At 36.6% G+C, this 25423-nt stretch overlaps 1 protein-coding gene across 7 annotated transcripts in view; it reads right to left on the bottom strand.

The window, feature by feature from the left end:
- Positions 1-12818: 12818 nt before the first annotated feature.
- LOC150078374 (protein hu-li tai shao-like) overlaps positions 12819-25423 on the bottom strand; it is a 459870-nt gene continuing 447265 nt past the window's right edge. For 4 of the 7 annotated variants that reach the window (XM_090385315.1, XM_090385320.1, XM_090385319.1 and 1 more), the window contains 2 exons: positions 23455-23615; positions 12820-13260 (listed from right to left, as the gene is read on the bottom strand). In XM_090385315.1, coding sequence (XP_090241441.1) covers positions 23466-23615 — 150 coding nt within the window. In that variant the 3' untranslated portion in view covers positions 12820-13260; positions 23455-23465. Of the gene's footprint in view, positions 13261-23454; positions 23616-25423 lie in introns of all 7 variants that reach the window. The other 3 variants (XM_090385317.1, XM_090385316.1, XM_090385318.1) reach the window with 1 other exon arrangement.

The raw sequence follows: 25423 nt of genomic DNA, 5'->3' as shown, positions 1-25423 counted from the left end.
CAAATGAAAACCCTTCCATAATACTACTATTGTATGTAAGGACAGAACACGGAATGGACCTGCTCATGAGGGAGTTGCTCTCCTTCTGGGCAACCACACCCCATTTCAACCTGTTCTGCTTTCCACCAACATCGAGTCGGTAGCAATTCCTTCACAGTAGGGTTTTTACTAACAGTCTGTTTGCCTTTTGGGGCTGATATCTCCCATAAAGACCTAGATGAACTCATTGTGCTGTCCAACTGTCTTACTCCTGGGTGATTTTAATTGACATATATGGGGGAATGCTGAAGTTAATGGAAGGGGACGAGTTATAGAGCATATGCCCACTGACAATGATCTTTCCCTTCTAAATGTGGGAACTAACACCTTTTCCCAAATGCCTAATTGTACGGCCTCTGTTATTGATCTTTCCATATGCTTCCCATCTCTCTCTCCCTCACTTACTTGGGAGAAGAGGAGAACATCTATGGAAGTGATAACTTCCCTATGATAACCAGCCTATTTAATGGGAGGCTGTGTCTGCCTTTTGGGTTACTGCAGCGGAAGATTGATCAGGCTGATTGCAATACTTTTCAACCTCTGCCAGAGCTTGACATCAACACATTCAGTCGGGAGTCTGTCAATGATGTAGTGGCTTACATCACAGAAAACATTATTCATGCAGCTTCAATTCCAAAGACATTACCCAATTTACATAATTTCCAAAACCTTGGTGGAATGCTGAATGCACAGCAGCAAAAAAGGCACAAAATAAAGCTTGGAGGATATTCCAAGCAAATTTCTTAGCTTACAAATGGGCATCCCAAAGCATGCTATATTTGTCATCAGAGCCAAAAGAAATCATGGGTCCACTTTACATCCACTTATTACCCGGCCGACCGGCACTAAAGTTGTTTGGGACAAAATCCATAAAATGAAGGGAAAATATACTTTGCATCTTTTATTGTCCCTGGATGAGTTATTGCACACCTAACTGCAATAGCCAATGGGGAGACTATCACTAGCACCTCTTCAATGTCCTTTTACTATCCAGAGTTCTTGGTCCTTGAAAAGTAGCCAATTAACTTTCAAATCTAAGGATTCTTATCCTTATAATGGGCCCTTCACCATAGAAGAATTAAAAATCAGCACTTACCGAAGCAAGTGCTGTTGGACCAGATCTCATCACTTATATCCATGGATCAATTGTTCTTTCTGTACAACAGGATTTTTCTAGAAGAGAAGTTTCTGGATTCCTGGCATAAGGCAATCATGCCTGCCTTTTCTAAACCAGTAAAAGATACCAAAATCCTAAGTACTGTCCTGTCAAATCTGACTAGCTGTTTTGCAAAATCCTTGAGAGAATGGTCTATGCCCACCTTATATGGTATTTGCAGGTAAATGGGTGCCTCTCCAGAATGCAGTGTCGCTTCCATAAGATGGGTCTACTTCAGACCATTTAATTAGGCTTGAAATATCCATTCGAGATGCCTTTTTAGAATGAGAACACCTGGTGTCCGTGATCTTTCATATGGACAAAGTGTATGACAAAACTTGGAGATTTGGAATTTTAAAAGTCCTTTATAGCATCAGCCTTGGTCATCTTCCAGGTTTTATCAAAACCTTTTTATCCCTACATTCCTTCCAAGTTCGTGTAAGATTTATCCATTTTTAGCCAGAGGAGAGAGTACTTCAAGGATGTTTTAAATATCACACTTTTTGCCATCAAAATGAATTCCATCACTGTGCCCATACCTTGATGATTTTAGCATATTCTCTCAATGCTGCAACTTGCTATTGACCATCTGAGCTCGTGGCTTCCGGTTCTCCCTGCAAAAAAAAAAAAAGTTCTTGTTTATATTCTAGCACAACCAGCACAAGTCAGTGGAGTTTACAATAACTCATTAATAGAAACATCAATTGTATTTAGCAGTCACGAGCTTGAACCCCAGTCCACTCAAAGAGCATGTGCTACTGCACTCTCACTCCTGACCACTTAGCTACATCAGGCCAAAGACCATTTGCATATGTTTTTGCTGCAAGCACAATTTTCACCCTGAAAACCTGAACTGAGACTCAAGAAAAACTCTTGGGGCTCATATTTAATAGAATGTTGACCTTTCTACAACACATCCATCAACTACGTGCAAAGTGGAGCATTTCGAACATCAGTCTAAAATCAATGTTGAAGAATATGAGTCATCGTTGTTGCTTTGTAGGAAAACAGTTGTCTCTACAGTATGTATTCAAACTAAAATCCGTGCCAGATCCTCCCACAATGGGAAAATTTTTATAATACTCATCACATTGTGGGTTTTAATGGACATTTGTGTCCATTAAAACCCACAATTACCAAAGGTGTATACAGACTAAGTAGCCAATGTATACTACAGGCTTTATCAGGTATGAGATATAATCGTTACTTCTTGACCTGGGCCCAGGAATGGATGAGAATTTAGATATCTGTTTCTGCTGGATCCCAAGCCATACTGGGATAAGGGTAATGAACTGGCTGATGCTGCAACGAGTTCACCACAACCATAGCTTGTTAATTCCCTATGCCCTATGCAGACTACAGGCAATTAATACACAAAAGATTACTCTCCCACAACAATCTTGGTATGCAAGTCTCGAACAAATTGCATCAGATAAAGCCTGTAATTAAACTCGTGCCATTTGCACAGGAACCACAGAGAAGTTGTTCTTGCTCGTCTCCGCACAGGACACAGTCATCTTACTCATTAATTCCTGCTGAGGGCAGATGACTCTCCTATGTGACACCTTTTTAATCATAAGACATTTTGTGTATCCACTTTATAGGCATGAAAGTTGTTTACATTTTACTGCTTTTAGCCATCTGAGTGAGCCTTTCACGCTCAGTCAGATTTTATCTGACAATGTCAATGTATCAGCCGTTTTTAGTTATATAAAATATTTAAATATTTTTATTACTCTACATTTTGATGAATCAACTCCTTAGGCCACTGACATATTAACCATTCCCTTTCATATGACCTGGTAGAGGCATTATAGCCTTAGTTGCTGTTGCACCAATAAACAAGAGCCAAACTGGTGTGAACCATCAAAATTCAAGTCCACTACTGAGAAGTGTTTTCTGTTATCCCAACTATCATTCTATTCATAGTACTTGAATAGCATAATTAAATTAAATCATAAAATAACACATTTTGTAATTTAACAATCATAAATAGCTCTTCCCCTTTGCTATGGCACAGGTCACTCATTCTCCTCTCATCTGTGTTCCTTAGAATAGCACTATTAAAGTGCAAACAGACAAGGAGGAGTGTTCCATTAGTGGCTGTTTTGGCTCCAATAAAAATGCTCTTCAATCCGATTTTCCAATCCACTCTAATTCGTAGTGCATGACTTCGATTTCTCTATTGAAAATTAACTTTTACCCAATACCTGTAAATAAGAAAATAACTGGAAATGCTGTAAAGAATTTTCAGTTTATGACAAGGAAAAATTTTGAAAGCTATTTATTTGACCCAAAAGTTATTTTTCATGTCCATGTGTGTTATTTTTTGCATATGTTTGTACTGGCACAAGTCTCCTGTGTTCATGGCCATAGAAATGCAACAGACATTCAATGCTATAAGGGGGAACATATCAAGCCAGTCATGTGTACCATCTCTGGCATACACATTATGTGCACTGTTACCAGGTTAAATCAGAACCCTTGAGTATGGAGAACTTATTTGGGGGAGGGTTCTAATTAAGTGAAGTTTGATTTTTTTAAAAATTTTCTTTAGGAACTGTTGCTTCCCGATAGGGAGCCATATGCTTTTAGCTCCTTATGGCTCAGTAGCACAATCAGCAATGCTGTTTTAAGTTTAGTTTATGTACTGTTTATATGCGATCTGTCGGCATAATTGATTTAATCCAACCATGCAGGTGGTTTCAGCTCCTCTTTTTTAAAAATGGATTCCAAAAAGATCAGCAAAGTCTTATAAAGTGTAGAAGGCAAAATACTATTAAAGAAACTTGTCACGGGAAACTAAATTTGGCATTCAAAAAAAAAAAAAAAAAAAAAAAGGATATATTGAAGACAGCACTAATTTATAACACTATTTAACAAAAAAGTTTATTTTTGAAAAATCTGAAAATTAACAGAATGTAAATACAGCCACTCCCCAGCTTACGTAATGCTCTACTTACGGAAATTTGACTTTAAGTAGTTTTTGCCATCCGGAGCAAACTTAAAAAAATCGTGGAAACGTATTTTGCATCCCGTAGGAATAAATGAAGGTATCGTGAAAATATGATGTAGCAGTAGTGGCATGTGATGCAAGAAAGCAAGTGTATGAGCTTATGCAGCATCAGCCAAAAAAAAAAAAAAAAAAATCACACCATTCCCTCCAAATGCCTGTCCAGTTCCTCCTTAAATTTATTCAACCTATCAAATTCCACAACGACAGATGGAAGTTTGTTCCAGCAATTAACCACCCGCTGGCTCAAGGCAAATTTCCGCACATCTATTCTACATCTGTCTTCTTTAAATATGTATTTATGCCTCCTTAGGTTCGTAATCTGAACAAGTGGAAGGATCCCATCAGAATTCAGCGTGCTCAACCCATTCAAGGCCTTATACGCCTCAATCAGATCACCGTGCAGGTGCCTACTCTCCAGCCACTAAAATTTGCAGAACTCTAGCCTCTCTTGGTAAGAGGATCCCTTCATTCCCTTCTCTGTACACGCTCAAGCAAATCGACATCCTTCCTAAAATGAGGCCTCGAGACCTGTATGCAGTACTCAAAGCGTGGCCTGACCACTGCCTTATACAGAGGGACAATCACCTCCTTTTTCCTGCTAGCAAAATTCCTATACATCATTGACAAAACCACATGACCTGCCCTGGCAGCCTGTCTGCATTGCTCAGAAAACTTCATATCTGACTGAACAATTACTCCCAGGTCTTTTTCCATTTTCTACAACCTTAAGTGTAGTACCACACAGTTGGTACTTTTCTCTCGGGTTCCTTCTACCCATTTGCAGTACTTTGCATTTTTAGGTTAAACTTTTAGTCAAGGTTAAACTTCAGTTGCCACTTCTTAGCCCATCTGCCCAAATTATCTAGATTCTGTTGAAGTAGCACACTGCCATTACTGTCATTAACAACCCTGCCAACCTTTGTATCATCTGCAAACTTCGACGCTAAGCCTGATATACCTTCATCAATATCATTGATAAATATACAAAACAACAGTGGACCCAACACAGAACCCTGTGGGACTCCACTAATAACATTAGTCCATGAAGAGCAGCACCCATTGATTACCACCCTGTCTTCTCCCACTTAACCATCCTTTTATCCATTGTAGCAACTTACCCTTAATACCATTCTGCTCCAATTTTCCATGTGCAACAGTGTCAAAAGCTTTCCTGAAATCATATATATGATATCAAAATTATTTTTTGCATCCAGTTCCTTTATAACCACATCATAATAACCAATCAAATTCGTCAGACAAGCCTTTCCCTTAACAAACCCATGCTGTGTCTGAATTATTGCTGCAGTCTTGCCTAGATGATCCGGCAATGCATCTTTAACGAGTGACTCCATTATTTTACCCGGAACAGAAGTTAAACTAACTGGTCTGTAATTACTCGTGTCAACCTTCGATCCCCCTTTGTGAATTTTGGATACATTTGCACATCTCCAGTACGTGGGAACCTCCCCTCAGTCCAAGGATGCTCTCATAATTATGGCTAAGGGTTTGCTTAGTTGCTTTGCTGCCTCCTTTAATATAACTGGATAGATCCCATCCACCCCAGGTGCTTTTCTTATGTTTAACTTCAACAATTTCTCCTCCACTTTGCTCTCAGTTATTACAAAATCATTAAGTACCCTGCTACAATTTGATAACCTTCTGCCATTTTCAAACCTTAATAATTCCTCACGTGTGAATGTAGATGCAAAATACTCATTCAGTTTGTTTGCTATCTGAGCAGGATCATCAAAAGTCAAACCATCAATGTCAAGTGGACCAATCAGATTCATCCCCTTCCTTTTAGAGTTTATATAAGTAAAGAAATCGTTGCTGTTTTTCTTAGCATCCTTTGCCAGCCTAACCTCCTTTGTGACTTGATTACAGACTAGCTTATATATATATAGGCTTCTGTGTCGCTTGATAATTTATATGCATCCCATGCATTTTTCTTCTCTGTCACGAGTCTCATTAGTTCATTTGAAAACCATTTAGGCCTAATCCTTGAACAATATTTCTTAATAGGTATGAAACCTTTAGTAGTTTCCACGATTAATTCCTGAATTTACTTTTGGTAACTTCGTCAGTTAATCCCACTGTACAGAATTTAAAAACTGTCGGAGACCAATGTACTCACTTTTATGGAAGCAAAAACCCTTTCCTTTACTCCTGATGGCAATTAAATCTTTAAGTAAATCCCACATCAGTACACTGTGCTCACTGCCAGTGGTTCCTTTATCTGCAAATTCTTAATACATGAATGATCACTGCTGATAACCAGAACAAGAGTATTACTCTCTGGTTGCCTCTCAAACATGCTGCTGCAGAAAACAATCCAACCCACAAGTTCCAGTCAATATCTGGGAAGTTAAAATCCCCTATTAGAAGACATTCTGATTTACTAGCCCCCTCTATTTCTCTGTAAAATTGTTCATTGTACTCATTTGAGTCATTAGGCCTATAGCACACTCCTACTCTTATTTTTGCATTCGCAGTGCTTATGTCACACCAAACTGACTCAACAGTGCACTGTTCATCTATATCAAATGGATGCACTTTTGATTTTGTTTTTCTTAATTAACAGCATAACACCTCATCCCTTCCTATCCTTTCTGTACACATTGTACTCCCCAAATTCCAGTTCTGCATTCCTTATATCTGGGTGACACCACGTCTCTGCTATCCCAACAATATCTGCCTTTGATATCTTGACGAACACTTCAAATTCATCAAATTTATTTACTATACTTCTAGCATTGGTATACATGCAAGCATACATGCACCTGTATGCTTACATGTGAACCCAATAACACATTTTTTTTTTGGTAATTCATTCCAAGATCTCAGAAGTTGAAATTTTTGCTACATAACTAAGCTATTTATCTCTCTAAAATGTTATTTTTATAATGGAAATTGCAATACACTTTCATGATTATCATATGTTCCATTATAAGAATCAAATTTGAACGCCTCTGATATTTTTCTTAAACACATTTTGGGAGGTTGCTACCATAAAACAATTTGCACTTTCCGGTTTATTGGGCTTTTTTGTTAGCACAATCAACGGGTAGTAAACTTGATCTTATTTGCATTTGCAATAATACCAATAACTGTAATTCTGTGGGTTTTGATGTTATTATGGTGAAATGTATTTTTCCTTCAGTGAAATCTTCAATCATATAAAAAACATAAATTTTCAGAATCTTCTCTTCATTTCTATTTACTTATTACAATGGTGAAGGGAAAGGGACCAACAGAAAGTGCAAGTGTTGGCAGTGCTAGGAAATGAAAGAAAATTGATTTAGAAATGAAGATGATTAATTAAGAATTATGAAGCAGGACAAAGTTTGTCCTCTATTTCACAGAATCAGGTCTTGCTGCTTCAACAATGAATACTATTTTAAGGGACAGTGTGCGTACAAAAAGAACATGTTAAAGGATCAACACATTTAAGATCAACAGTGATCACAAAACAGCATTCAGGTGCTATATCGAAGATGGAAAAGCTATTAATCATATGGATGGAAAATCAGATTCAGAAGCAAGTGTCCCTGAGTCCAATGGCCATTCAAGCAAAAGTATTTATGAAGATATTAAGGATAAGTACGGCAAACCCCAAGCCAAGTTCGTGGCAAGCAACGGGTGGTTTAATAGGTCCAAGCATTGCGCTGGTTTCCAAAACATTAAAGTCGGCGGTGACGTTGCGAGTGCTGATTCTGCAGCTGCAGAGAAATTTTGTGATGTGTTGGAAAAAACCCCTTCTAAATCTCCACAGCCCTCAACTTCTGCAGCAGCGTGCTTATCAGCTGGAGAGTTAATTCAGGCAACGATGGTCGAAAGGTAAAACTTGTTGATGTTATGCCTGTCTCCTGTTTTTATAATTTTGAAATTTTGTAATTTTTCCTGTGCATGAGATAAAAAAATTGAATAAATAGTTCTATTTACATGTTTGTCGAACATTTCTTTTTTGCTTCAATAAAATTTGTGAGTGCTGCATAAGCATTTATGGAAATTCAGACTTATGTAGATATATACATATAAAGTTCTGTAAATTTTTAGGTAAGATTTCTTACTTTTATGCTTTATTGTATAATTTTTGTATCTATAGTTCAAAGGGGTTAAATGTTTCTGCTGCTCTTATTATTATATAGAGAAATGGTGCTTTTAAATCAGTCAGAAACACCAGTCATGCTGAACAGTTAAAATTATTTACTAGGCATAAATCTCCTCTGCATAACATGGAAAGGGGGATTTATCCATAGGAAACAACATGTTTGCACTAAGCATGAATGCCTGAATATGCTGGCTAACATCCTTTTTGTACTGAACAGATAATGCCTATATATATACACTACTCTGAAGTCCTAAATACAGATTTAGGAAGGATGTGTGTCTGCATGCAAGGAAGGATGCAAAGGGCAGCAATACAATTAATTATACATGGAAAGGAGTATTCAAGATTCAATTTCAACATCTTGTCTGCTGCAGAGTCTGTCAATCAGAATTTTGTATAGTAACCTGACTGAAGTATTGAAGACTTAAAGTTGAGTAAAGTTTTCCCCTTTCTGATTACTACCAGGTGGTGGGGCATACTAGAAACACAGATTTTAACCTGACAAAGTTAATTGAAGGTCAAATATAATAAAATTTTGTTTTAGCAAAAGAAAGATAAATAAACCAAGATCTACTTGATCATGTGAAACTGGTGCACTCATTTCAATTACAAAGTGTGTAATTAAAGTTCCCAGACTGTTGCAATAAAAAGAACACAAAGTGAAAGACCAAAAAATGGTTTTACTTTTATTCAAAGCTATAATCTAACTGAATGCACTTATTCCACCATTCTCAAAGTTTCTGAAAAGAGTCGGTGAAGGCATCAAAGAGATGAGGTTCAGTTCAGTGGTTGCAATTTTTATGTCCTCAACACCCTGAAATCTCTTTCCTTTGAGGATAGTTTTCACGATCTCGAGAGTAGGTGGACAATTGATCTGTACAATGCCACGTTTCATCAGAAATGTCTTCACAACAAGTGTGGCATGGGTGGAGCATTGTGAAACAAACCAGCCAGCTGCTTTTCTCTCAAAAATTGTAGCCTCACTTCAATAGTCTTTGTTGCACCTGTATATAGAACACAGCATTTTCTCTCTCTCTCTCTCTCTCTCTCTCTCTCTCTCTCTCTCTCTCTCTCTCTCTCTCTCTCTCTCTCTCTCTCTCTCTCTCTCTCCCTCCCCTCCCCTCCCTTCCTCCCCCCCTCCAGTACAAATTCTGTCTGAGCCTAGTTTCTCAAAAATAGTAATCAGCAGCATCTTAATACTGGTTTCTATAAATGAAACTTTTTGGACCTTGGTGATGATTTTGAAGTCCAGTGCATGTTCTGATGCTTCATCTCTGAGTCATTAAAACAACTAACACATCTCAGTGAACATGGCAGCACCAGTCCAGGAACTTTTTTGAAATTTGAACATTATTAAAAGTATTCAGACATGTACAACTAGTTGCAAAAAAGAGCTTTTAATTAAAACCTAATATACCGTAGGGCCATCTTTGGCCTGTAACACATTTATACACATCTTAATCCTACTGGGCATAATTTCTGCCAGCTTGTAGTAGGTGTTGGCAAGAATTCAGCTCTGGTGCAGAAGCACTACATTTTGGCTGCAGCTTAATCTGAAGATCAAATTTGTCCCATAAAGTGCTCAATGCAGTTGAAGTCTAGGTCTAATCTCTGAGCCAGCAACACTTGCTGTCCACAGCTTTTAATATGTTAGGCATTGTTGTTTTGATAATGACAGGGCCCATTTCTGTAATACTGCCAGTGTAGGTTGAGCATAACTGCTCAAGATGGTCATGGACTTCATGGTTTCCACCAATGGCTCAAATCTGAACCAAGTGAAACAGCCCCATACCCTCAGACTGTCTCGATCCAACTTCATGGTGGAAACTATATAGGGGCATTCTGTAGGCAATCTCCACACAAAATATCCATTGAAAAGAAACAGTTTGTATTGCGTGAAATTTGTCCTAGTACATTCTGCCACTGTTCTGGAGTACTCCCAAATGTCAAGAATAACATCACTCTGTTATGCACTAGTGTCTCTGATATCAGACTCACCACCTCAAGGATGATTGACATCCTAATGGATGCCCCGGTGGACTCTTGGCTATGCTTCACTATGTTTTATGCATACAATTTGTGTAAGGTGGTCCAGACATTTCTTAGTGAAGTATCATCTAATAAACACTTGAAGTGATAGCATTTCATCTGAGAGAGAGAATCTTTATTGCAACAACCTTTGATTAACTGGTTAAAGGGTTAAATAGTGTTGCACTTTCCCTCTTCATAGCAAAAAGGCCAGGGGTTTACAGATAAGAGGTATTAAAACTGTGTAAAGTTCAGAATCTATTTACTCTTATTTTGAATGAGGAGACAATTCACATAGCAGTAGCAAACTTTTAGTTTTATTTAAACATGCCAAAAGCCTTGATCCAGTACTCATAACAATTTATTAAAACATTATAAGCTACATTTATCCTTAATGGGGCACTCTTTTTCAGGCTGAATAGGAACTGATGGTTCTTAATAAAACACCATACAGTGTGGAAACATCTACAACCATGCCAAAGGATACACAAGAAATGAGTGAAAATACTTGGGGAAAATCCCAGAGGTTGAGATGGACGGAGATTATATATATATTTTTAAATTTTATTTACATATTATTAACCTTTCCTTTAGAACATATATTAAAATTCACATTAACATGATTTTGATATATATTTAAAAATGGGGTGATGAAAAAAAGGTGCACAGTGTACCCAAGACAGGTTTTTTATGCTTTAAATTTCCTATACTTTTCAAGAACACTAAAGTGTAGTTATATCCCCCCCCCCTCCACCTCAAAATAAGCAGAGCATTTTTGGGTGTTACTGCACACCTCACGATTAATGCATCTTTCTTGTAATTTCTGCCTTTTCCATTTTATGTTGACAACAAAATAACACTTCTGTGGGTAGAATAAATTGATTTCAGAAGATAAACAAATATTCACATATGACCATCCTATACTCTTCTGGAGTTTATGGGTAATATCAACCATCACAGTCGTATATCACTTAATATGACAATAGGTTGGTATGCTTCTTATGATGGAAATTTTGAAATAATTAATGAAAAGAGTTGTTATGAAATGAGTAGTGTAACTATGAAGTACTGTTAGCAGAATAAGTAGTGTAACTACTTATTTCATAACAAGTTATGAAATAAAGTTTGCCTAAAAGTTAAGGAAGAATAGTGGTACTTGTGTTACTTTTTTTTTTTTTAATCGAGTTAACAATATGAGGTTTGTGTTCCTTCTGCCTTTCTAATGCATAATGTAAAATTACTATTAGCAGATTGCTGGTTTAAAAAGAATAACAGAAATCCATAGACATGTACACACAACTTGCACAGACGTCAAAATGAAACAAAACAAGTACAAAACAAATTTTAATACTTTATTCACAAACTACTGGAGTTCATGTTGGAGCCATTTATGATTAATTTGGATTATATGGCTGCATACAAATGGTGAAAAATTATAGCATACAACAAAAACAACTGTATTGAACAGCAATCAACAATATTTGATTTAGCCATTGCTTTGCTATATGATATATTCCTTTAATGATTTAACAAGTGAATGATATAAAAGTGAGGCAAAGTTCATGGCTTGTGGCACATAGTATTAGTAACTATTATTATTTTTCAGTCTGTACATTACACTAGCTGAGTACCTATCTACAACATCATATAGCACAAATCAATTTCTCTTAATTCTTCATATCGATTTAAAAACAATGAAAAATTTTTAATAACTACAACTCATAAAATAAGTCTATTTTAATAGAATTTACAGAGCTCAACAATTTTTTTTTTTTATCCCAGTTCTAAAAATGCAAATGTAGCTGTTGACTCCAGTTCAATGCTGCATGATATCTTTCACCTGAATATAATTTTTTTCTTCATTTATATATTTTTTTTAATGATTAAAATATCAATGGATATAACAACAAGAAAGGAGGAAATGTAAACTGCTGTTATATAGTTTTGCTAACAATTATCTTGAAGGAACTAAATCAAAATTTTTGTGAAGTTTGTATGTTTACAGATCCCATATTCTTGGAGGATCTGCAAATACACAAGCTTCTTTCATTCCACTTCATATAACAAACAAAGTATAGAAGAAATATGTCCCAAATCTTATAATGGAATGACCAACCTTATTTTCTATACTTGAAAGATTAAAATAGCTAAGTTTAAACTTGTACTGCATTTTAAGCAAAATGTATAAAAATGTACCATGGTATTTACTAATTTTAAACTATTAAAAAAATCTGATATATCAGAATGCATTAAGCATTCAATTGCTAGTTGTTTCAGATTAAACACATAATTAAAATAACTTTTGAAGAACTGTTTAAAGCTGCCTAAATATCACAAGGTATAATTCACTGGGCAAATAAGCTATGCCTCCCCACCACCATTCTTTGAAAGAAAAAAAAAAAAAAAAGAAAAAAAATAATAATAAAAAATAAGACATTGAAGCTAAAAGAATGTATTCAAAACTGTTTTTTTTTTCTTCATTTGTTACTTTTTTTTTTAAAAACAAATATACATATATCAATACAACCACTTGTTTGATAATTTTTTTTTGGATTTTATATTTAAATAAAAATACTTAATTTAAAATATACACTATAAATTTTAATACCACCTACAAAAGAATTCTGAGTTTAAAAAAAATCCACAAAATATATGGCAATACATTAACTCCAACACCTATTCAAAGCAAAAACTTTATAAAATATATTAAGAAAAACTTTCTAGGACTACTGGAAGCTTATATGGTCAACCTGAATTTTATGCAAGATATACCCTTGATTTTACTTTCAAAGATATACCAAGAGCACTTGGAAGCAGTAATCTGCAGTGGCTTCAGACATTAAATGCAAGGATCTGTCATGGCCATTAAGTGGTAGGAGATGGCAGTATGATGTGCAAATTATACCAGATCTGAAAGATAAAGCACTGATGTAGTGAAATTGCACTTTAGCCAAATTCTTAAATGTTTTATTTTAAGGAAGCATGGAAAAAAAGGTAAAATATTTTAATATTTTGTTTGGTCAAAATACTACTATTTAGTTCAAAAAATTGCTATTCAGTTCAAGGATATAATTTTAATCATAAGTAAATTCAAAATAAATTTTTCAGTGTTTTTTTAAAAAAAAATTGCTGCAAGTATAAAGAAATTACAACACCTCATATTTAAAGATCCCCAAATTCTTCTCATTACCTATCTGTTAAGATACACATATTTATTCTGAGTTTAATGAAGTTTATTCAGAAAGCAGACAAAGTTGGGCTGATAATCAATCCCACTTTGTGATGTTTTTACACTGGTTTGAAGTATAAAAGTGGTGAAAGTATTTTTTAAATTGTTCTTATTTACAAGTGTGGTCTGAAAAATAATGCTTAGTTCATGACCTCAATGCTACACGGCACAACAAGTTTCAACTATTTTAACAGAGCCAGTCATGGATTAGCATTAGCATTAGTAGAGGCATTTGATGCAAGAAAGCAAGCTTATGCAGCATCAGCCAAAAAAAAAAAAAAGTAACATAAATAAATAAAAATAACCACTTCCACTTCACCCCTCTGTTCGTTCGAAATACCTGTCCAGCTGAGCCTTAAACTTATTTAGGCTATCAACTTCCACGACAAGGGATGGAAGTCTGTTCCACCCACCAACCACCCGCTGGCTAAAGGCAAATTTCCGCACATCTATCCTACATCTGTCTTTCCTCAATTTGAATTTATGCCCTCTCAGGTGATTTTTCTGAGCTAGAGGAAGAATCCCATCAGCATTGAGCATGCTCAAACCATTCAAGGCTTTGTACACCTCTATCAGATCACCCCGCTGGTGCCTAGTTTCCAGACACTGTAATTTGCAAAACTTAAGCCTTTCTTCGTAAGAGAACCCCTTTGTCCCATTCACCAATCTAGTTGCCCTTCTCTGTACTCGTTCCAGCAGCTCTACATCCTTCCTGAAATGAGGCCTCCAGGCCTGTATACAGTACTCTAGGTGTGGCCTGACCATTGCCTTATACAAGGGAATAATCACCTCCTTATCCCTGCTAGAAAAATTCCTATATATCATTGACAATACACCATGAGCTACTCTTGCAGCTCGTCTGCACTGCTCAGAGAACTTCATATCTGCCTGCACCACCACCCCCAGGTCCCTTTCATTCTCTACCACTGTCAGTGTAGTACCACAGAGTTGATACGTTGCTCTGGGGTTGCTGTTTCCCATATGTAGTACTTTACATTTGTCAATGTTAAACTTCATTTGCCACCTCGAAGCCCATCTGCTCAACCTTTCCAAATCCTGTTGCAGCAGCATAGTGTCAGTAGTGTCCTTGACAACCCTGCCAACCTTCGTATCGTCTGCAAACTTGGACATTAAGCCTGATATACCATCATCAATATCATTTATAAATACAGAAAACAATAAAGGCCCCAATACTGAACCCTGAGGGACTCCACTAATAACATTAGTCCACAATGAGCAGTGTCCATTGATTACCACTCTCTGTCTTCTCCCCCTCAACCACCCCTTTATCCATAGCAGCAACTTGCCTCCAATGCCACACTGCTCCAATTTGTGCAGCAGTCTTCCATGTGCAACAGTATCAAAAGCCTTTCTAAGATCCAAGTATATAATATCAAAGTTATTCCCTGCATCCAGTTCTTTTGTGACTGCATCATAGTATCCAATCAAATTGGTCAGGCAAGACTTCCCCTTAACAAAACCATGCTGTGTCCTAGCTATAACTGAAGTCTTGTCTAGATGATCCTGCAGTGCTTCTTTCACCAGTGCCTCCATTAATTTTCCGGGAACAGAAGTTAAACTCACAGGTCTATAATTACTTGTGTCAGCCTTTGATCCCCCTTTGTGAATTGGGGTCACATTTGCACATCTCCAGTCAATGGGTACCTCCCCTGAGTCCAAGGAAGCTCTCATAATTATGGCTAAGGGTTTGCTTACCTCCTTTGCTGTAAGATATTAGATATAAGAAATAACCGATACTGTTTATTTGGATTTTAGCAGAATTCAACCCTGTCTCATATGAGAGGTTACTGTATAAGATGGAATGTGTTGAAATCCCATGCAAGATCCTTAGGCTGATTGCAAGGTAAGAAGCAGAAGGTTGTGATTGATTACTTTTCAGATTAGGCTAACAATAAAAGTCAAGAATCAGCATTGCGATCACTGTTCTTCCTGAATTTCTTAAAGGACATTGATGAAGTGTGTACAGGATGTAAAATCAAACTTTTCAGATGATGTCAACTGGGAGGAGTTAATGATCAATGTCAAGCAGTGTGCTTCTTCAGGACTACTCAGGTAGGTTCAGGCATGCTCAGAAGAGTGGCAGCTGTGTTTTAATGCAGAAAAATATAGGTTCTTCTTACACATGTGAAATAGCAACCAACTTATACACTTTGGCTAGATTTAAAAAAGTAGAAGAAAAGGGATTTTTTTTTTCGGAGGGTGTTAGAAGGTGGACATGGGGAGGAAAATGACCAAGCTTCTTGAAAGGGTCCAAAGACAAGCTTAGTGAGATTGGCAAAAGAGTGTACAAGGAGACTTAAAACACATTACAGAGCACCAAATTTACAGCTATAAGGATATAAAGATTCAAATTATGGGGGAAGAAGGTTAGTCGGAATTGTAGAAAGTTTTCTCTTAAGAGAGTTGTAATTACTGTAATAAGTTGCTTCCATAGGTGACTCAGACTGACACCTTGGGAAAATTCAAAGGTCAGCAGGAAATGTGCCTATGTGAGGAGTGAATCGCATAGGGAGTATTAGCCATGCAGTTGTCAACAATTTCCAGTTAGCATGTGCACAGTAATATCTTTTTAAGCTTTGAACATGTGGTTCAAACAACTAACAGAAATTGAGTTTTTGACTACTGAAAACATTTTAAGACTTCGTTTTGGAAAAAGGGGTTACAATCAATTTGGTCCAGTACACTGAGACTGGACAAGCTCGATAAAAGAATCACATGAGTAAGGCCTGGATAGAGACACTGTTTCAACACAACAATTCATGACCTCACTGCAAATGTGCAGCATTGGTAAGAATTTTGTCACTGGGATTTAAAATATTCTGCATTCTCCCTATAGGTCACACTGGCACCAGATGACTTTACTTTGTTTTTGAAGCCTATTAGAACTTATCTGAGACTGCAGATTTGACTGATGAAGTTAAACAGCTGTGAAGAGATGGCTGGTGTCTGACTAAAAAAAGTTTTACGTGAATGACAAAAACTTCTTAGGATTGGTGCGAAAGTGATATTTTGAAGTAAAGACAACTTTATTTTTTATTTGCAAGTTTGCTTTTATCATTTTGATTTATCTCTACTACTTTTCAGTTCAAGAGAGGGCGCTGACAGTCGTGTTGGCTAGACACAATTTCTGCACTCCTCAGAATATTGTGTTAAATAGTGTTTGAATTGGTTTTATTCTGTGTTTTGAGAGTTCTATTCGTCAAGATCGGCAAAGGTAACCAAAAGATATGACTATTTCAAATTTTGCCTTACGCTAGGTAATATGAAGCTTTATATGCTGTCCAGTGGTTTACATTGTAGAATTTAAAATGCCTTTGGTTGTGTTCTTTTTAATATAATTAATCTAAATTGAGTTCAGATAGGACGATGACGATGAGAGACGATAAGAGGACGCTATCATCACTGATCGGGAGCATAAGTTCTGGGACCGTAAGTGGCTCGAGAGTTTGCGGATCTGTTCTACAATCAACTTTAATAGAGATAGAGGTACGCGGATTCATCCCCTCTTTGAGGCCACTATCCTCAGAAGGGATGAACGGTTCCGTATGACTCCCGCTCGAGCCACTTCCGGTTCCACAACGCAAGAGAACGGAACACGTGAGAATGAAACACGTGATGAGTACCATAAACCTGCTGATATTTAAAGATGTACTGCAGAATAAGAAAATACCGCTGAAGAAGAAGGCTGGAGCCTTTGAAAGCTATGGTTTTTTATCGCTTTTAACTTAGTATATTTTAATGCATTTTATCGTTCATAATGTAGCAGATTTTAATATTTTATATGTATAGTTTATCGTAAAGTTAAATTTATTGTAAATACAGGTTATTATAATTTATTATAAACTCAGTTATTAAAAGTCCAGTTTCCTTTGTTTTTATTTCCACACAAGGTTGGTGCAAAACACTAAAATTCACAGTATGAATATACCCAACCTCAGAGGCCTGTTTGAAGAATTGAGTTCAGATATCAAGACAAACTTCTGATTCCTGAAAATATGTTTTTTATCTATATCTGGTTTTTAACGCCAGTTTATACGTATTTGTGTGAAATAATTATGTCACTTGCAGGTGGCCATGTTGGCTTCCTCAAGTGTTAGAACAAAGGGCTTTCCTTGCTGTTGTTTTTTGACCCTTAATGTCATATCACATGATCTGAACTTGACCACCTCATTGGCTTAGATCTATCACCAACTACAACTACAGTGAAAACAAGGTAAACCAGGTAAAGTAATATGCAAAATGAGTACAGAATATTTAAGATAAATGTGCCTCCAGGATACACAGTAATAATATAATAATAATATAGTAGCACATACAATATAGAGTAATTCTGCAAGCTATAAATAATGATCACTTGTCTAACTTAATACCATTATAATGGCCATATGGATGTCATCCCAGAGCAACTAGCATGTGACCGATAGGGTAAATCCTATTGGTGATAGCTGTTCTTGTGTAGCACTTTTATAAGTTGATTCACCTACTAACTTTCAGTGGGTATCATCTGCCCTCATTTTCTGAGCTCTTTCTGTGAGACTGCTGTGCCACTCGCTCATCTGCAGTGAACTCGCCAATCTGTATCTGCTCAAAATGGAGGGTAAATCAAAGGAAATGGCTGCAAACACAACCCTACCAGTGACCGACAACCCTCAAATAGTAGAGCAACATGAAGGATCTCAAACTGAACCACCCATTAGGAGGAACAAAAACCAATCGCTTCCAAATCTGATTGGGAAACTGGGTCAAAATCTCAAAACAGGGGGACCGTGGACCCCCCCCCTTCCAAACCAAGGATACAGACAAGAGACAACTTGACCTCCCCTGGACCCTAACATGCCTGAGGGGACAGTTATCTGACAATCGTTACAACTCAAAGTAGCACTGGAGAATTTGCTCACTTTTACTCTCTGTTATTTGGCTCTTATCAAAGAGCCAAATAACAGAGTTATAACACTTCTTAGGGCAGAAATCGTCACCCTATGGAATAAGCTGGAATTGCTGCTTATCCAGACTCACCTGGAAAGCAAAAAGTTAACTGCAAAATTGGAAGCCTATGCTGACTGTGGAGTAAAACAAATGCGACTCACCTATGCCCAAGCACTGAGGAACCCGCCACCAGACTACTCCCGGATCTCAGGAGCTGGGCTACCAAACAAACAACCCGGGCGCCAACCTATGGACTACACTGAAGAAAACACTAACCTAGTGGTTAGTGTTTTCTAACCACTCAGACCTAACCTAGTGGTACTTAAACCCTTTACCAATGAAGATTGTATGTCCAGTGAGGAGGTCAAGAAGGCTGTCATGGACTACTTGACAGATGACTTAAAGAACACTAAAATCAAGTCAATTCTCCAAAATGCAAGAGTAATTATAGAGACAGCCACAAAAGAGGATGCTGAACTGATTGTTAAGAACTCTAAAATACCATCTCTGGAACTCCTGGCCAAGCCCCCCCCCCAGACAAAAGGCCCCTTGTATACTGGTACTAGATGTGGAAAGGATCTTCCTCTCTGGAGAACTTGCAAAACAAAATTTTCCATAGAAACTTAAAACAGGAACTCCCAGATGAAGAACCGACTTCCCACATAATCCCTAAATTCCAAACAAAAGCCAGAACTGGGCACTTCAGCTATTAAATGGGCATTTCAGCCATTAACTGGGCATTTCAGCTATCACCCAAGGCCTGGAAGATCCTCTGCCAGCAAACAAGAATTTACATTAACTGGTGTAGCCATCGCTTTAGGGAGCATGTGGCTACCCCCAAATGTTTCAGGTGCTGCCGTTTCGGTCACACAACGCACATGTGCAGGCAAAATTAGTCCGCCTGTGGCCACTGTGCTGAAATGGGGCATGAGAATCCTACATGCCCAAAAAATTCACAACAATGTGCAATACTTTACTTAGGGTAGTGGAGAATGAAAAAGACTTGTGGGGTAATTGTGTAGTCAGATATGAAGTTTACTGTGCAGTGCAGACAGGCTGCCAGAGCAGCTAATGGGGTCTTATCAATGATATACTGGAAGTTTGCTAGCAGGGATAAGGAGGTGATTATTCCCTTGCATAATGATGTAGAGCTGCTGGAATGAGCACAGAGAAGGGCAATGAGATTTGTGAGTGGGAAAAAAAAAAAAAAAAAAGAGTGCCTTTACCCAAGAAAGGCTTAAGTTCTGCAAATTGCAGCAGCTGGAGACTAGGCACCTGCAAGGTGACTGATGATATGTATAAGGCCTTGAATGGGTTGAGCATGCTGAATTCTGATGGGATTCTTCCACTTTTTAAGATTATGAATCTGATGGGGCCTAAATTCAAACTGAGGAAAGACAGTTGCAGAATAGATGTGCAGAAATTTGCCTTTTTGCCAGAGAGTGGTTGTCTGTTGTAATAAACTTCCAACTTTTTTTTTTTTTTTTGGAGTAAATGGATATGTGAAATGGGAAGGTTTTTTTGGCCGATGCTGTATAAGCTTGCTTTCTTCTATGATATGCCACTACTAATGCTAATATTTTATTAGGCTTCATAAAAAACTATGTAAAAGTACTAAATGTTGTTTCCAATACTTGAAAAAAAAAAAAAAAAAAAAAAATTTCATGGATGTGGTAACGCAAAGATAAAATAGGAAATATTCACTGGTCCAAAAATCAAAATGTTAACGAAAGGCAGTTCTTTTGATATGTCTTCAATGCATTTGAAAATGCCGAATAGAATGATTTGAAGGTACTTTGTGAAACTTTTTTAGGAAATCATAGATCAGCAAACTTTTTAGACTTGCAACTCCTGTTCCACAACGCAAGTGTACAAAGAACTGGGTTATAATATGAACTTAAAAACTTTCCCTCCTAGATTTGGACGATAAACATGGGGAATGATTTTATCGGGGCATTTCTTGCATAGAAAAACAGTATTAAAGCAAGTAGCTCCTGATATTTATGAGGAAGAAACACAGAAGTGGAATTGGAAATCAGGGCTGGAAATCTTTTAAGCTCATTAATTTTGTTACAGCTTATTACTTAATTTTTTTAAAAAACTAGACATGATAGCAAGATATTAATCATACTATGCATTAAAAAATAGGCATCTCTTATATTGTGGAGTTATAATTTGCAACTGCCCTGCCATCATTGCAACACCAGGATGCCTGTCCACCCGCAGAAGAGAATCCAATCAGCTCCAAAATGGTGGTGGCATCCACTGAGAATAAATAACAATAGTCTTCTCCTATGGTGAAGAGTTACTTATTTGAAGTAGTGCAATATCATGGCAACTCATTGTGAAGGTATTCTCAATATGAGATATACATAATGATGGCAATTTTATAACTATTTATAGTTAGCTGTGAGCATATCTGATGTATTTGCACAACTTGTAAGAAAAATACACATGTATAACATTTTATTATAAGAAAAAACAAAAAACAGGTTATATTTATTATCATTTAATCGATGAAATGTTTCATTTAGGTAATGGCATTCAATTTCAAATAAGATTCAGTATATACCAAACTGCCTTCTGCAATGTGGCCAGTAGTACATTCTGATGATATGCAAATTACTAAGCTCTTCATATGTGGACTATAGATTAAGATATATCACTTTGTGATGAAGAACAAATGGAAGTGTCCAACAAAGATAAAGAAATATATCAACTGAAGAGGGTCATACATAATTATTTAAATAAAAAGAATAGCAAATTGTTATGATTGTTTTGCAATATGAGATACATGACGCCTTTCTGGGCAAATTTCAGTTTTAGATCACAGCTTCAGACAAAAATAATATACTGTATTTGCACAATTATATAACAAATAAGTTTTTTGACCTTGCCTGACAAGGCAAGGTCAAAAAAGTAAGGTTCCCTATTTTTTTTTTTTTTTTTTTTTTTTTATTGCAACTAGTAGTGGGTTACATCAAAGTACACATGATAAAGATACATCCCTATACCATTTTTTATATTTTTTAGCAAGCATTCTGCAGGTACCTTCTATATCCAAGTACAATGCTTCACAGGACTGATTTCCAATTGATCAACAGTCTTGGTTTGAGGTTTGGTGTTCCTTGCACTATGCCAGTTGATGTGCACTTGCTTTCTTCTGCTTTATTTATTTATTTAATTTTTATTTTAACAAATGTTTGTGAAAATTCACTGCATGCATCTCACTATATCTTGAAAGAAACACTTAGAGGTTTGGAGTTCCACACTCAGATTCTCTTAGTATCTGATGGAAAAATGTGTAAAACTTCTGTCAATATTTTACAATCATCCAGTCATTTTTTAGGCTCACTGCCACTTCTGGTCTTCCAATTTTTAGCAATTGGGAAGGTTTAACTCTTGTACAATATCATGCACAGACTTTTCCCACACATATCCATCATAACTCTGTTAGCATTCCATGTGTTCATTATTTGGCATGCATGTTAGAAATAAATTTGGACTAATCACTTATTGAAAATGTTCTTCTTTATACTCTGGCACAATTACCAGGTCAGTTGAGTTTACAGTAAATCATCAACACAAAAGTTAATCGTATTATTATCTTTATAGGACAAAATATGCATCTTTTTCAAAATTTCTTGCAATCAGATAAATGTATTCCTAGACTTTTGGTAGAATAGTGTACTTGTAGTTGGCTACCTGTCTAGGTTGACTGAAATCCATGTAGCTAGACAGGGATCAACTCAGAATATTTTTTCAGCTTTTACAAATATATTATTTTGTGTGTGTGTGTGTGTGTGTGTGTGTGTGTTTTGGTGGGTGGAGGGGGGGAAATGGCATTAACCCCTTCATGGATAATCCCGAGATATCTCATTTTTAGTTTTAAAAGTTATATGGAACACAAAATATCTTGGGATACAATAGTGCCCCAAAGCAAACAATAATACCTCCAAATTTAGGATTGAAACATATTTTATCGGGTATTCGCCAGATAAATCCCAAGATTTCTCAGGATTTTCTTACGTCTGGCAGCAGACGACTGGCTTTCATTTTACTTATTTTTACTTATTGTACAGCAATGTCAGAACAGTAGCGCACGTTCCTATGTGTCGCCAGTAAGCAAAATAAAATTTACTGTCCTAAATGCTGAATACTGATAAGCTTTAACCAATTAGAAAACTATATTGAAAAATATTTCAGTAAGCGACACTTACCTCGCCTATCCACTTGCAGCGGCCGTATGTCAGAATGTAGTTAGTTCACGATTATTGCCTGTGGTGGGAGGTTACTGCTTGTGCATTCCGCTTGATTTTTTAAATTTATTTATATAACGAGTAGTGAAGTGTTTTTCTGTTCCTTTCTTTTAGCTCAAGCACTAATTTATTAAAAAAATATGCATAATTTGCAAACTTTTTGGCATACACAAGATAACTCGGGATAGCCCAAATGGGTTAATTATTCCCATGTATTTTCTACTAAAAAATTTATAAAAAAAAACACAAAAAACTATACAATGAGTATTCGCATGACGCATACTTTTAATCTGTAAAATTAAAGAAGTCGATCCGTTATGGCATATTTTCGGGAAAAAAATGATCCGGGAAGGGTTTGTTGTTATTTGATTTTTAGGAGCATTAGTAACTAAGGTCATATTGCTCCGGGGATATGCGGTGGACATTCCCTGACCTTTTCACATCCTCAGTATTTGGTGGTCATGGGCTCGAACCCCGGTCTAATCAAGAAGCGTGTGCTACGCACTGCTGCTCCTGCCCACCTGGCTATGGAGGTGCCCCGGGAAGTGGTTAAACAAGGTTGCATATTTCTAGAATTGGGTCGGAGACATTGTACTTGACCCTCCTACCAGACCAGTCATGCCAGATAAAAACAATTAAATTCAGTAAAAGTATGATAAACTTACTAACCATATGAAATCCTAAGCTTCAGCTGTAGCCTTTTCCCTTTCTTTATCTTCCTTCTCTTTCTTGTGTTTCTTCTTCTTAAGAAATGAAGGCGTTCTAAGACCTTTCTTCTTTTTCTTTTCCTTCTTGGAAGACTCTTCACCAACTTCTTTAACTGGTGAACTCTAATGGAGAGTAATCAATTTAAATTAGTATGAAATGCATCAGTGAAAGAGGACTAGGAATTCAAACAAATTTTTAACACCAACATGCCTCAATGGGTTAGTTAATAAATAAATGAGAGTATATTTCTAAATTTAACATGTTGTGACAATCTTTTAAGCTCACACAGATATGTCTGATAACTTCTTTTGAAAGCAGTTGGACAAATTTTTCGTGATAATTAGGTCTATCTGGATTAGTTCTTGTAGAATGATTAACCTTTCACAAGTGTTCATGTTTATCTATGTTTTTCAGGTGTGGGTTCTGGAGAGTACAAAATAGATTAAGGTCATTATGGTCACTTCAAATAATGTGTTGGTTAATGTACAAACTAATATAGTTAGGGAAGGATGCTATGTAGTTGTTTTCCATAAGGTTAGTATTATATTAATACCACTCTTACACCACGTGAAATTAATAATAGTTTATTAGGCTGTTTGCCTACATTTCTATACATTAAAGTGATGTTTCGGGTATCTCATCGATACCCATCATCAGACCATACTGTTGGGGAAACAGAAAATAGAAAAGGTTACAAATTTTGAATATTTTAGAATACTACAGTGACAATTACAATTTGCAAATTACGATTGTAGTATTAAGTTTTGAATTGGCATTACAATAGAAAACAGGAAATCTAAGGTAAATACAAAGAAATTAAATTCGTGCCTGCCGACAGATTTTTTTTTTCCGGCAATTCCTCTTGCTGATTATCCCAGAAACATCATGTGCATACAGGCAAGAGGTACTGCCAGCAGTTAATTTATGGGTGTGTGTGATTAACTTCATTAGCCAACAGGATAATGTCAAATTTTTATCCTGGATCAGGGGTTCTTGTGTAGGGAAGCCTGGAGTGATCTTTGCTGCCACACTCTGAACTTCAGGGTTGGTGTGCAGGCTGGTTCAGGATCTTACCAATATCTGTCATCAGATCATGCTAATGGTGCCAAGCTTTTATCTTGGAGCTGGGGTTCTTGTATAGTGGAAGCCTGGGATGACCTTTGCTCGCATACTCTGAACATCAGGGTTGGTGTGCTATTGCAGCATGTATAATCAGAGTAGAGTACACAAGTTTACTCCTTTTATCCAGTGATATTACATATCCAAATTAAAAAGAGCCTTATTTCAATATAACCAAAGTCCTCATTTTATTACACAATAATAACACATACAAGTCAATTCAAAAATAGCTTTACATGATTTATATTTTCAAATTCCTTTAAAATAAATTTCAAGCACCATGTAATAGATCTAACTTTTCCCAAATCAGGAAAAGAGCTCTCAAACACAAGTAATTATTAACCCATTGCACTAGTTACTGTCTAGGCAAAATAATGGGAAAATATTATCAATATACAATTAATACTGTTCTTAGAATGTAACAATCTCCTTACTTTAGTACAGTTTGGTTTCCAGAAAAACCACTAGGCATTAGACCTAGTGAAGAACTGCATACAGAACATCTTTCTCAGAAAAAAACATCATTATCCATTTAGATATAGAGAAGACCAGAAACGTTGCATAGTGATATTACATGTACAATTCTCAATCTCCATCATATTGAGTTCAGAGAGCATCTCACCTTAGTTGTTCAAAACTTTTCTCACTCATCCTGCTATCTAAGTCTCTGAACCATTCTTTGTAGATCTGTGATGTCATCCATGCTTTTTCTCTATGCCAGACATGTTTGCTGCTAGGAGAATGGTAATCCATCGTAGGAATTTTTTCCGCCACTACAAATGTGTTTTATCTGGTAGCAATTTAAAAACGA

The sequence above is a fragment of the Mastigoproctus giganteus genome, chromosome 11, assembly GCF_048544385.1.
Source record: "Mastigoproctus giganteus isolate SK-2022 chromosome 11, ASM4854438v1, whole genome shotgun sequence".
Lineage (NCBI taxonomy): Eukaryota > Metazoa > Arthropoda > Arachnida > Uropygi > Thelyphonidae > Mastigoproctus > Mastigoproctus giganteus.
The sequence above is the reverse complement of the archived record's forward strand: the minus strand, read 5'-3'. Positions and strand labels throughout refer to the sequence as shown.